At 51.6% G+C, this 12,763-nt stretch overlaps 1 protein-coding gene across 1 annotated transcript; it reads left to right on the forward strand.

Annotated features, from left to right (window-relative positions):
- Positions 1 to 578: 578 nt before the first annotated feature.
- On the forward strand, positions 579 to 12,352 carry Ambp (alpha-1-microglobulin/bikunin precursor). The gene is made up of 10 exons (XM_057785033.1): positions 579 to 711; positions 1,740 to 1,882; positions 3,161 to 3,237; positions 4,749 to 4,865; positions 5,564 to 5,665; positions 6,327 to 6,373; positions 9,116 to 9,197; positions 10,906 to 11,073; positions 11,298 to 11,471; positions 12,238 to 12,352. Exons 1-10 carry the CDS (start codon positions 607 to 609, stop codon positions 12,261 to 12,263), a joined length of 1,041 nt encoding a protein of 346 aa, XP_057641016.1. The 5' UTR covers positions 579 to 606; the 3' UTR covers positions 12,264 to 12,352.
- The last annotated feature ends 411 nt before the right edge of the window (positions 12,353 to 12,763 follow it).

The following is a 12,763-nucleotide window of genomic DNA, read 5'->3' on the forward strand; positions in this document are numbered from 1 at the left end:
ATCCTGATACTCTCACTGTGAGAAACCAGTGTGGCTTCCGAAAGGGACCACATCCCTCCTTGTTAAATTTATCTTAAAAGATATGAAAAGCTGGAGACAAAAACAAAAACAAAAAAACCTTATGGAGAAGGATGCCAGGACCTGGTCTTGCACTGCAGCCCCCTTCCCCAGGCCTCCGTTTTGTCATGTGACAAACTGGCCAGACCAGGCCACCTGTACCTAGTAGCTGACTGGCATGAGGTCCAGGGGAAGAGACTAGAGGAAACAGCCATTGCCTGGCTCCCCCAGCCCCTCTGCTCCCTGGGGAGAGTTAGTTAGACCTACAAGGAAGCCTTTCTAGGGTCTGAACTTTATTGTGGTCAATGTCCCTTCTGAGTCAGGAGCCATGGATTCCTGTCCACAGAGTTAGACCTGGGCCGGGCTGCAGGGATCGATTAGAACTGGCCCAGGACCCTGATTGGCCTTGGCTAAGCAGAGCAAACACCAAGGTCACCACCTGCCTCTGACCCCTTCCCCAGCTTCAGTCTGCAGCTACTCCTGGCGGGGAAGTTGTCCTTTGCTTCCACACCAAGCTGTGAGACATCAAAAGCTAAAGACCCCAGAGCCATGCAGGGTCTCGGGACCCTGTTCCTGCTGTTAACCGCCTGCGTGGCTTCAAGGGCTGACCCTGTGTCAGACATCCAGGTTCAGGAGAATTTCAGCGAGTCCCGGGTAAGGTTGGCTTCTCTGGCTGAGATAGCCACAGTGGTGGCATATCCATGCCACTGGGCCTTGATGGCCAAGACCTGTCTGTCTTGGGGTGGCCGTCTTCCTATCCTGTACACAATATCTCAATCCCTTGGGGGGCCTCCTGGTCTGATTATCAGGTAGGTTATTCTGGGATTCTTTGAAACTACAGCTCCCTCAGTGCCATTCTGTCGGGCCCCCTCTGAGCCTAATGTCTTTCCACTCTGCCCTGTCCCTTGGGTTCCCAGAGGGCAGAATCCACATGGGGAAGGCGGCATAGGATGGGCATGGGCTTGTGAGCTTTAGGGACAGGCCTGTGAAATCATGGAAGAAGGAAAAAAAGCAGGACATAGGTTGATGGGGTTGGGGGAATTGGGAAGTATGAGACTAAGGGCACCCTGGCCTGTGGCAGGCTGGGCACTGTGCGTCTGTATGTATGTGCCAATATTTGTATATGTGGTGTGTGTGTGTTGTAGAGACAGCAGACCCAGCTTTGTCCTGAATCCTAAAGTGATAGGAGCGGGGGACCCTGTCTCCATGGTCTATCCGAGGGGCTCTCAGAACTCTCCAGGTGATTTTCCATACCTCAGGACAAGGACCAGGTGTGCTGGAAAGTCAGCACCATCTGAACAGGGTCAAGAGGCCCTGTCATGTTTGTAGTGTCTCCACGACACTTCCCCAGGCTGCCTCACTAAGTGGCAGACACTCTGCTATGGACAGTATAAAACCCAAGCCTCACACTCCTGAGCAGTGGCAGCCGGTGACCTCAGAGCATGAGTCTGGACCCCACCTGCCTACAGGGATATCGTAGGCACTTTAGATCTGTCGAGTAGTGCTTGCGTAAGGCAGGGGACATTGCCCACCTCTGCCCTAACTGCTGTACCTGGGACTCCACCATCGACCGGATACACTGTCCCTTAAAGGGCTGGCCCTTGGAGGAGAGAAGGGGAACGTGGACATGTCTTCTCAAAGGCCCTGGGTAAATCCACATCCTAGCTTGTGGTTCCTCCTAGATCTATGGGAAATGGTTCAACCTGGCGGTGGGCTCCACCTGCCCGTGGCTGAGGAGGATCAAGGACAAGATGAGCATAAGCACACTGGTGCTGCAAGGAGGGGCCACAGAAGCAGAGATCAGCATGACCAGCACCCGATGGCGGTAAGTGGGACCACAGGAGTGACCAGGCTCTCCAGTACCCCCACCTTGTCCTGGAAACCACAGTTAGGACCTTGCTTCTGAGCCTCAGGTGTCATTGCCGTCCTCCCTCCCAAGCCTCTTCTGTGCCTCTCAAGGATCATGTCCCAGCACTAGGCTCTGCTGTGCCATCTGCCTCTCCTTGGGGATTCTGCAGCTAGAGAAGGGAACAGCTATCCCAAGGACCTAGCTGAAGAGCCTAGCAGGCCTAGGGTGGAGTCCCTAAACTATTCACTTGCTGCTACCACAGAACCATCATGATCTGCCCCTTCTCCAGGCCTCTCTGGCCTGTCTTTTCTGCGTGCTGCCACTGCAGCTCAAGCCTCCTCCCTCGTCCCTTCCTCCCTCCCTCCCTCCCTCCCTCAATTCTCCCTCCCTTCCTCCCCTCCCTCCCCCTCCCTCCCTCCCTCCCTCCCTCCCTCCCTCCCTCCCTCAATTCGCCCTCCCTTCCTCCCCTCCCTCCCCCTCCCTCTCTCCCTCTCTCCTTCCTCCCTTCTTTCCAGTGTCCTGCAACCCATCTACTTTCCTTTCCACCTTCAACTTCAATCTTTCCCTCTGATCCAGTTTTCACCCAACAACCAGAAAGGCCTTTCCAAAAAGCCATCCCTGCTGAAGAGAACCTTCCATGGCTCCCTACTGTCCTCAGTATTGAGAGCGAAAGCTTGGGGCAGCCTTTGCACAATTCCCTGCCTCCCTGGCCTAATTCTGTGAGTCCTTAGGATGCTGGTTCCATGTTGATTCTTCCAGGAAGTCCCCTGGACTCCCAGGTTTAGGCCACATCACATGGCCTCTTGAGTACCGTGTTTCTACATACTGCTATGAATACACTGGTTGCATCTGTCCCTGGCTGGACTTCATGGCTCCCATTACTGCAAGCCCCATTGAAGGACAGGGCGGTCTGGCATTCCTCTGTGTCCCCAGAATGAGGCGCAGAGCTGTTCACAGGACCGGGGTGATTATGAATCAGCAATAACTAGACTTCTACATGTTCCATGAGGAGTGCTGAGCGATCCCCGTGGTGGCCATAAGGGGCTGTGTCTCATCCCATTTGGGACATAGGCAATGAACGGATGCTGAGCGCTGGTTTGTCACCGCCACCAGGGTAATGTGCAGCAACGACAGCAGTGCCTTTACTGCTCGCCCCGCCAGGAAGTACGAATGTACAAAGGGGGGTTTCCAAGGGCTAGGTGACCATGAAATAAGGTGAACGTAAAGAGGACATTTTGGGTTGGTCATTACCAGGAGAGGTGTCTGCGAGGAGGTCTCTGGAACATACGAGAAGACAGACATCAAGGGAAAGTTCCTCCACCGCAAACCCAGTGAGTGTGGGGACACACCACAGCCCTCCCTCCCCTTCTCGCCCCTCTCTGCCATCGCAGCCTTCCCTCAAATCGTTGGCACTCCACAGCCCTCCCGTTTAGCATGCCCAGAATAATGCCAAGGATGACATCGGCGGCTCTCACCCGCAGGCCTCATGCTTGGAGCTAACTGACAGAAGAATGCGAATTTACTCGGAGTTAGCAACTGTGTGCCAAGTCAGGGTGCTCGAGATGAGCACTGAGTGTCTGACAGAAGGGCAGGGACACTGAGTGGATGGGCAACAATAAGTAAAGGAGTGACAGGTGAGCTGACTCACCTGAGAGACAGGTGGATGAAGAGATGGAGGGAGAAAAGAAGGAAGGATAGGCAGACAGGAGAGAAGGAGAGGGCACGGGTGGGAAGGAAGAAAGGACAGGGGAGCATGGTGCTTTGTGCTTATATTCCCAGCAATGAGGTGGGGGAAGAAGGACCAGAAGTTCAAGGGCATCCTTGGCTACATAACAAGCTAAAAAGGCCAGCCTGGGCTCAATAAGACTTTGATTTAAAAAAAAAATAAGAAACAGAGGAAGGAGATAAATAAATTATTTATTAAAAAATAAAATTATTTATTAAAAAATAAAAAAACAAGAATGGAAGGAGAGGTAATGGGGAACAGGGAGGGAGAAAGAAGGAAGAGGGATGAAAAGAGGACTTGGGAAAGAGAGGGAAGGAGCAAGGGCGGGAGGCAGGAAAGGAGGAAAGGACAGAGCGCATGGATGAGTGGAGGTGGGCGAGGCCATGCTGTTGGGCGGGTGGAGAGAGGCTGATGCTGGATGAACAGATGGTGAGACCCTGTCCACGTGGCTGTGGGGTGGATGTCCCTGGAAGGCTATGGCTGTGGGGTGGATGTCCCTGGAAGGCCATGGCTGTGGGGTGGATGTCCCTGGAGGGCCATGGCTGTGGGGTGGATGTCCCTGGAGGGCCATGGCTGTGGGGTGGATGTCCCTGGAGGGCCATGGCTGTGGGGTGGATGTCCCTGGAGGGCCATGGCTGTGGGGTGGATGTCCCTGGAGGGCCATGGCTGTGGGGTGGATGTCCCTGGAGGGCCATGACTGTGGGGTGGATGTCCCTGGAGGGCCATGACTGTGGGGTGGATGTCCCTGGAGGGCCATGGCTGTGGGGTGGATGTCCCTGGAGGGCCATGGCTGTGGGGTGGATGTCCCTGGAGGGCCATGGCTGTGGGGTGGATGTCCCTGGAGGGCCATGGCTGTGGGGTGGATGTCCCTGGAAGGCCATGGCTGTGGGGTGGATGTCCCTGGAGGGCCATGGCTGTGGGGTGGATGTCCCTAGAGGGCGATGGCTGTGGAGTGGATGTTCCCGGAAGGCCACATGGCTGTGGGGTGGATGTCCCTGGAGGGCCACGTGGCTGTGGGGTGGATGCGGCCATCCTGAGTGGAGGACAGGTGATGAGCCTCCAGGGTGAAGAACCTGACCACTGACTTCCTTTGGTCTGCCTGCATCTCCCACACAGAATGGAACATAACGATGGAATCCTATGTGGTACACACCAACTATGATGAGTATGCCATTTTCCTAACCAAAAAGTTCAGCCGCCACCATGGACCCACCATCACTGCCAAACTCTATGGTAAAGGCCTTAACAAGGAACCTGTTGGAGCTGGGGTGGGAAGTTTGCTTTTTCTTGGTGAGAGAACTCTGGTTAGGGAGACACAAGGGGTCCTGGCCTTGAGGAAGAAAAGCTCAGCCTCCCTGGTGAGGTAGATTTCTCATTTCATCTCTAGAAGGGACTCCTGGGGTCGGGGGGACAGTTCAGTGGCTAAATCCCATGAGGTCAAATTGGCATTCATAGAACCAACATAAATACCAGGTGGGCATGGTCAGCTGCCTGTAATTCCAGTCAACAGGGGACTCCCCCACAAACTGGAAAGTGAGACCAACAGCGTCTGTGAGTTCTGAGTTTAACGGAGAGACCCTGACCCAATGAGCAAGTGGGAAAGCAATGGAGTGGGTTTCCTTCTTCAACCCCTAGCTCTGCCTGCACAGCTGCCCACATAGGCAAACACGGGTGCTCTTGTGAAATGCAAAGGAGCAGGAAGAAAGTGACTCCAAAGCCGCCAAGGCCCAGACAGAGCCAATAGGAAGAGCCCTGAACAAGGACGCAGGGCCAATGATGGCCAGTTTCTCTCTCGGGGGCCATCTTTCAACAGTGTATCAAGGAGAACTAAGGCCTTACTCCTTTCCACACCTTTCACTGGACACAGTCACCCCACCTGGCCAGCCCAGGTGCCTTGGGCTCTTGGTATCTCCCCTGCTTTCCACTCGCAGGCCGGGAGCCACAGCTGAGGGACAGCCTTCTGCAGGAGTTCAGGGAGGTGGCCCTGAGCGTGGGCATCCCTGAGAACTCCATCGTTTTCATGGCTGACAGAGGTAAGTGGTATCTTGCCCCACTCTGAATTTTGGGCCTCTCATCTGTCCTGCCCCTAGAGGACATCCTTTGTCCCTGCATCTTTCCTGTAGCACCCAGAGGCAAACAAGGACACAGAGATTCCTGGGTTTGCTCCAAGCCTCAGAGTGTGCACTAGCAGAGGCAGCATTTGACCAAGTCCATTCCTGTCTCAGGGGCACAAGTCTCCTTGAGGGTGTCCACAGACATGGCTGAGGAAGCGGCAGAGCCTTGGTGCTGAGGGCAGACTCCACAGTCAGATACCCACATTCGAGTTTAACAGTACAAGCACAGAGGTGTGGCTTCTGGCTAGCCTTCCTAGAGTGTTACTCTCCTCCTCTGTCAAAGGGGCACAGTGCTGTGGGGGTCAGTGAGCCGTTAGCGACATGGTACCTTGGAAGTGCTCTGTAGATGCCACTGTTGCTGACCTCCTGAGGATACTGACGGAATGAAGCTCATATGACCCAGGCTGTAGACTGTCCCCTCAGTGGCTTTGAGTGATGCGAGCAGGGCCCTCTGCTCAGTGCTCTAAAGCACAGGACACAATGCTCACCTCTACCAAACAGAAATCTGGGTCTAGGATCTCCTGGGTCTGCCCTCCTAACCTGGGCCTCTTGTGCACTCTTCTTTTGTGTCCTTGCCTAGGGGAATGTGTCCCTGGGGATCTGGAGCAGGTGACCACATCACCTCTGGTAAGTATTTCTTCCACCCTTCCTCAACAGCCATGCCCTAGGCCCTCTACACTGTCAAGACCATCAGCCAGCTGGGGTTGAAGAACTAGCCAGCAACACCAGTTTCTTGGACACAGGAGCAGAGACAATGCCAGTGTCTTTGGGAGTGGGGAGCAGAGCAGGGCTGAGGCACGTAAGAACAGAGCCCCAGCAGCCTGTTGCCTTGTACGGGGCAGTATTTTTTCCCAGTAGCCCCTCACCCTGGGACAGTAGAAGGCTTGAACAAGATCTTGGTTTCTTGGATGATAGTGGCTGCCTCTGCGGAGCACTAAACATCTAGACCAACATGGCAATGTGTCCCCTGTGGTGACAGAAACACTGAACCTGGTCCAACGGCCAGCCCAAGTCTGCTTCTGCACTGCTATGATCTTTAAAACTTCATCCTCAAGGGATGTCCCCAGGAAAAATTAAATAATCTATCTCCAGTAAGGGCAGAAAGAACAGGGAGATTGCCTCCAGGGATTTGACCTTCATGTCCTTGCCCAGGTGACCCAGCTTGGTGACAAAGATCCTCCACGTGTTACAGAAATCTCACCAGAAAGGACCACCTACACACAGTGCATAGACAATTGAAACTCTTTATTCCAGCCAGATGGGACCACATCCATAAGGACCTGGGTGTGGCCTCAAGTGCCCAGAGCACAGGTTTTTAAAAGGCAAAAACAATGTCCTCGCATCTCATTCTGCAGCTGCAGGGGATGACTTCTCAGAAATCAGTTGTTCGAAGCAAGCAGTTCTGACCAACACTAAGTTAGCTAGAACATCACAGCTTTTGGTTTCTACAAGAGTTGGGTAATTTTTATAGGATTCTCCATCAAGAAGGCCAGATTCTAGTTAAACCTGAAGCGATCTCAACAAGAATACAAGATGGAGGAACTTCTGCACTGTCTTGTCCCATCCCCCGGCCATCAGCCACAACCATGCTGAATCCTCCACAGAAGATACCACAGCCTCCTTACAATTACATGTTACTCCTGGCATTTAAATTTCCTTTTCTTTGGTGGAAATGTTTCTATAACAAACATATATCCTCCCCACACCCAGCAAACCACCTGAGCCATATTTCTGGCTCCTTGATGTCTTAGGGTTTCTATTGCTATGATGAAGCACCACGACCAAAAGCAACTCGGGGAGGGGTTTATTTTGCTTTCTCTTCCACAGCACTGTTCGTCACTGATGGAAGTCAAGAAGGAACTAAACAGGGCAGGAACCTAGAGGCAAGACATGATGCAGAGGCCATGGAGGGTGTTGCTTACTGGCTTGCTCTTTTTTTTTTTTTTTTTTTTTTTTGGTTTTTCGAGACAGGGTTTCTCTGTGGTTTTGGAGCCTGTCCTGGAACTAGCTCTTGTAGACCAGGCTGGTCTCGAACTCACAGAGATTCACCTGCCTCTGCCTCCCAAGTGCTGGGATTAAAGGCGTGCGCCACCACCGCCCGGCTGGCTTGCTCTTAATAGCTAGCTCAGCCTGCTTCTTACAGAAGCCCGGGAGTGCCAGCCACAATGGGGTGGGCCTTCCCGTATCAACTTCTAGTTATGAAAATGCTCCACCGGCTTACCTACAACCCGATTTTATAAAGCATTTTCTCAGCCGCGGTTCTTTCCTCTGAGATTACTCTAGCTTGTGCCAAGTTGACATAAAAACTAGTCAGCACACCTGCCCAGCTGAGACTGCGCTTCTGTGAATCCGCCATGGTCAACAGCTTGGGTGAGGGAGAACTGCTGCATTGCAATCTTCTCCATGGCCTTCATGTTTTGTCTTGAGCTTCTCTGTTTAAATCCTGTCATTTACCTCAAGGGCCACCAGCCTCCTTGTCCTTTTTTCTGAAATGTCTATAAGTCTTTTTAGTTTTGGGGTCTTTTGTTGTTATTGTTTGTTTTAAATTTTGATGATTTCCTTTCCCCTCATGACTGGGCAACCCAAATCTCCCTTCAACTCAGAAAAGTTTTTTTCTATAATTTCTACCCTATTTGTCTTCCTTCCATAACACCTAGGATGTGGATTTATTTCCTGCAATTCGAAATAGCACTTTATTAGCTCAACTATGAGGTTAAACCCGACATCTTTTCTGAGTCTGAAGGTTTCCATCATCGATAGCAGCTCTTACATTAGTGGAGATCACTGTGAATTTTACTTTCCATCACTGATGGCTGCTGTTACATTAGTGGAGATCACTGTGAATTTTACTGGTGACCTAATCTTTTTTTTTTTCATGTTTCTTGCTCTCATCCTTGTTAAGTGAAAATCGTCTTTCAATTTAATCCAGTCCCTCTGAGCAGCTATTATCTAGCTTGTCTCTTTTCTGTTCGTCTTTTACCACTATGGAAGGCCTGTATGCCACCAGCTTAAAGTGGATCAGGAAGAGAACAGGGCCCCCAAGTTCTCAGTTGCCTTTCAAAAGAAGAAACAATCTAAGACCACCATAGCTCTGTCTGTTCAAGTCTTAGACCACTCATGTGAGCAGAACGGCTGCCTAGTGACCAGCAGTCTCCCTACCCACCCCTTTTTAGATTGGCCTTGGACTCTGCCTCAGGAGCCTGCACAGCAGACACCCTCTTGAGCATGACACCCTGTGAAGCCCCTTCTGGAATTTAGATTGATACTGGGGCTAACATTTCATTAGGCGCTCTAGTCTGTCTACACAACTCCACTGGTTCAGGGGCAACGCACTGAGATCTCTATAAAGCTATTTTCTCCTCTCTCTAGAGAGCCCGGAGGGCAGTGTTGCCCCAAGAAAATGAGGGATCAGGAGCTGGGCCACTGGTAACTGAGGTCCTCAAGAAAGAAGGTAAGGACTCCCATCTGTTCACCTGCTTCACCCATGATGTAAAAGAGAGAGCCAGTGGCTGCCTCACCCTGGCTGCCTCAGGACTATGAGGCCCATCTCTGTGCTAGAGTTGACAGCTGGCCCAGATAAGGCAGATGAAGTTCTGTACCCTGTAGGTTAGAGAGGAGCAGTAGATATGGTCCCAGGTACAGGGGAGCTCAGCTCTGCCAGGAGGAGTGGATTTCTGTCTGTCTGTATGCTCACCAAGCCTTGGTGTTCCTGCTCTCCTGAGCTGACTGTTAGGGCTCTTGAGTTAGGGCTCTTGAATAAGTAATGCAGAAGGACATGAGGATGCTTTGTGTGTGTGGATGACAGTTCATTTAACTTGCTCAGCAGATGCCAAGTCTGCCCCATCCTAGGTCTTGTGGTGGGCAGACAGACTTGGGGTCTTCTTGGCTCTTTGTGCTTTAGTGGGGAGACTTCCAAGGGAGCAAAAGATAGGTCCAATGGAGAGCATCATCAAAGGGCCGGTGATCCTAAGAAGACAGGTGAGGTGTGGAAAGACACCTCCCAGGGCCAAGGAAATTCAGGCTGTGTCCAGGCACCAAGAAGGGTTTTATGGATCACAGGAGAGCAACGGCATGGGTGGCACCTTAGTGAAGTGGTCAAGGTGGATGTTGGGGAGAGGGGAAACCAGCTAGATTCTCTGGGCAGATAGGTCTTTGGGTCACTGGTAAACCTCACATTCTGGGTTATGAGTCTTTTGGTTTGGGTTTGGGTATTCATTCTGGGTTTCACCCATTAGAAGTGAAGACCTGCTTCTCATCCAATGGATGAGGTGATAGTTCTTTCAGCATGGATGGTGTACATCAGGCCATACACAGACACAAAGCAAGTGCTGTTAGCACGGGTGATGCATATCAAATCATACATAGGTACACACAAGTGCTGTTAGCACCGGTGATGCATATCAAATCATACATAGGTACACACAAGTGCTGTTAGCACCGGTGATGCATATCAAATCATACATAGGTACACACAAGTGCTGTTAGCACCGGTGATGCATATCAAATCATACATAGGTACACACAAGTGCTGTTAGCACCGGTGATGCATATCAAATCATACATAGGTACACACAAGTGCTGTTAGCACGGGTGATGCATGTCAAGACATACATGGGTACACCCAAATGCTGTTAGCACGGATGATGCATATCAAATCATACATAGGTATACACAAGTGCTGTTAGTACGGGTGATGCATATCAAATCATACATAGGTACACACAAGTGCTGTTAGCACGGGTGATGCATATCAAATCATACATAGGTACACACAAGTGCTGTTAGTACGGGTGATGCATATCAAATCATACATAGGTACACACAAGTGCTGTTAGCATGGGTGATGCATATCAAATCATACATAGGTACACACAAGTGCTGTTAGCATGGGTGATGCATGTCAAGATATACATGGGTAACACACAAGTGCTGTTATCACGGGTGATGCATGTCAACTGACACATGGGTACACACAAGTGCTGTTAGCACGGGTGATGCATGTCAAGACATACATGGGTACACACAAGTGCTGTTATCACGGGTGATGCATGTCAAGACATACATGGGTACACACAAGTGCTGTCAGCATGGGCGATCCATAAGTCATACATGCATACACAGCTAGTGCTCAGCAAGTGCTGTTCTCTGCTCCTCCCCAGATTCCTGTCAGCTCAGCTACTCAGAAGGTCCCTGCCTAGGGATGATAGAGAGGTATTACTACAATGGCGCTTCCATGGCCTGCGAGACCTTCCAATATGGGGGCTGCCTGGGCAACGGCAACAACTTCATCTCTGAGAAGGAGTGTCTGCAGACATGCCGGACCATAGGTGAGCACCCTCTGTGCCCCCAATTCTCATCATTCCACATCTAGACACAGGTGGCCTAGGTCAGACATGACCCCTCTCCCAGAGACACATCCAGCTTCCTGTCTGTAAAAGGACCATGCGCTCTAAAGGTTCAGGCTTCTCTATCCCTGTCTTAGTAGTCCTGTGCATGTCCCATCAGCAGCGGCAAGAGTGACTGACACTCCCTGTCCCTTTCTTCTCCACAGCGGCCTGCAATCTCCCCATAGTCCAAGGCCCCTGCCGAGCCAATACAGAGCTCTGGGCATTCGATGCAGCACAAGGGAAGTGTGTCCAGTTCACCTACGGGGGCTGCAAAGGCAACGGCAACAAGTTCTACTCCGAGAAGGAGTGCAAGGAGTACTGCGGCGTTCCCGGTGACGGTGAGGCCCTGGGAGGGGCAGGCAGGGCAGTCCTGTTGAGGTGGGCGCTGGAGAGTTCAACTACAGCAGCCTGGTCCACACTTAGGGCCTCAGCTCCTCCCGTGGGAAATGGGCCACAGCCAGAAACATGACCTAGATGGTCCTAGCTGGACCAGAGAAGATGACAGCTAGGCATCAGCAGGAGGTGTGCAGGGCAGCTGAGGAGCTTGATGGTGCTGACCTTCAGATCCTTCGGGCTAACCACCAGAACCGAAGGGCACACCCTTCCTTGCGTAGTGTTGAGCCTAAGCCCTGTCACATGCTAAGTGCTGAGGTTTTTATTCTTATGCTTTTGTTTTGAGGAAGAGTCTCAGCCAGTTGCTCTGTTTGCCTTAAAATTTCCCTGTAGCGCAGGAAGGCCTCGATTTATCATCTTATTGCCCCATCTTCCTGTCACTGGGATTATAAACCTGTGCCACCAGGCCTGGCCACAGGGAAATTAGAAGCCAGCCTTACACTCTCGAAAAAAAAAAAAGCGCCCACCTCCCCAACGTCACAGCACCCACTGGAGAGTTAGGGCTCAGCTATCAGGGGCTGCTCTTACAAGGACGACCAGGGCATGGTGGCCACTTAGAACCCTCGGACCTTGCATGTTCCCCTGGAACAGTACCTACAGCAAATCAGAAAGTCAGGCTGTTCCAGGCAACAGCCACAGGAGAGAAGTCGTCTGGCAAGTAAGGTTTTATCCCAACCCAAGGACCCAGCCTGAGTTTCTCTGTATCTGCAGGGTACGAGGAACTAATGCGCAGTTGAAGGTGCCGTCTGCCAACCAGAGAGGAGAGCCACCGTCTGTCCCAGTGTGGGCTAGCCCAGGAGATCTGGACCCAAATAAAACAAGCCGCCACCTCCTGGTACTCTATGTGTTGACATCTCACTGTCATTGTGGTTGGAATAAGGGGACTGCACGGGAAGGAGTAGCCCAGCCTTTCCAGGAGAGGAAGCTGTATGTCTTGCAATGTGACAACTTCCTGTAGTACAAGATCCTGGCTGTGTACCACTTCAAACACAACAGTCCCTAATTCTGCAGTAGGGCAGAGTGGGGTTATTTTGTTTCATCTCAACAAACAGAAAAAAGAAGAAGAAAGCCCAGGAACTCTGGCACGTGTTTCTAGAAGAGGTTGGATGGGGCTCACTAAGCCCCAAGGACAGAGAAACAGTGGCATCCTGGAATGTTCAGGTGCCTGAGGTGTCCTCATCCTTGTCACACCCAAATCCTTTGTAGTGGTTCCCTCCAGCTGTCAGCTTGTTCCATA

Source organism: Chionomys nivalis, chromosome 11, assembly GCF_950005125.1.
Source record: "Chionomys nivalis chromosome 11, mChiNiv1.1, whole genome shotgun sequence".
NCBI lineage: Eukaryota > Metazoa > Chordata > Mammalia > Rodentia > Cricetidae > Chionomys > Chionomys nivalis.

Coding starts and splice junctions, on each gene's coding strand:
- Ambp (XM_057785033.1), top strand. CDS start 607: ATGCAGGGTCTCGGGACCCTGTTCCTGCTGTTAACCGCCTGCGTGGCT. Junction 6,374..9,115: donor AGGTGACCACATCACCTCTG/GTAAGTATTTCT, acceptor TCCTCTCTCTAG/AGAGCCCGGAGGGCAGTGTT. Junction 11,472..12,237: donor CTGCGGCGTTCCCGGTGACG/GTGAGGCCCTGG, acceptor CTGTATCTGCAG/GGTACGAGGAACTAATGCGC.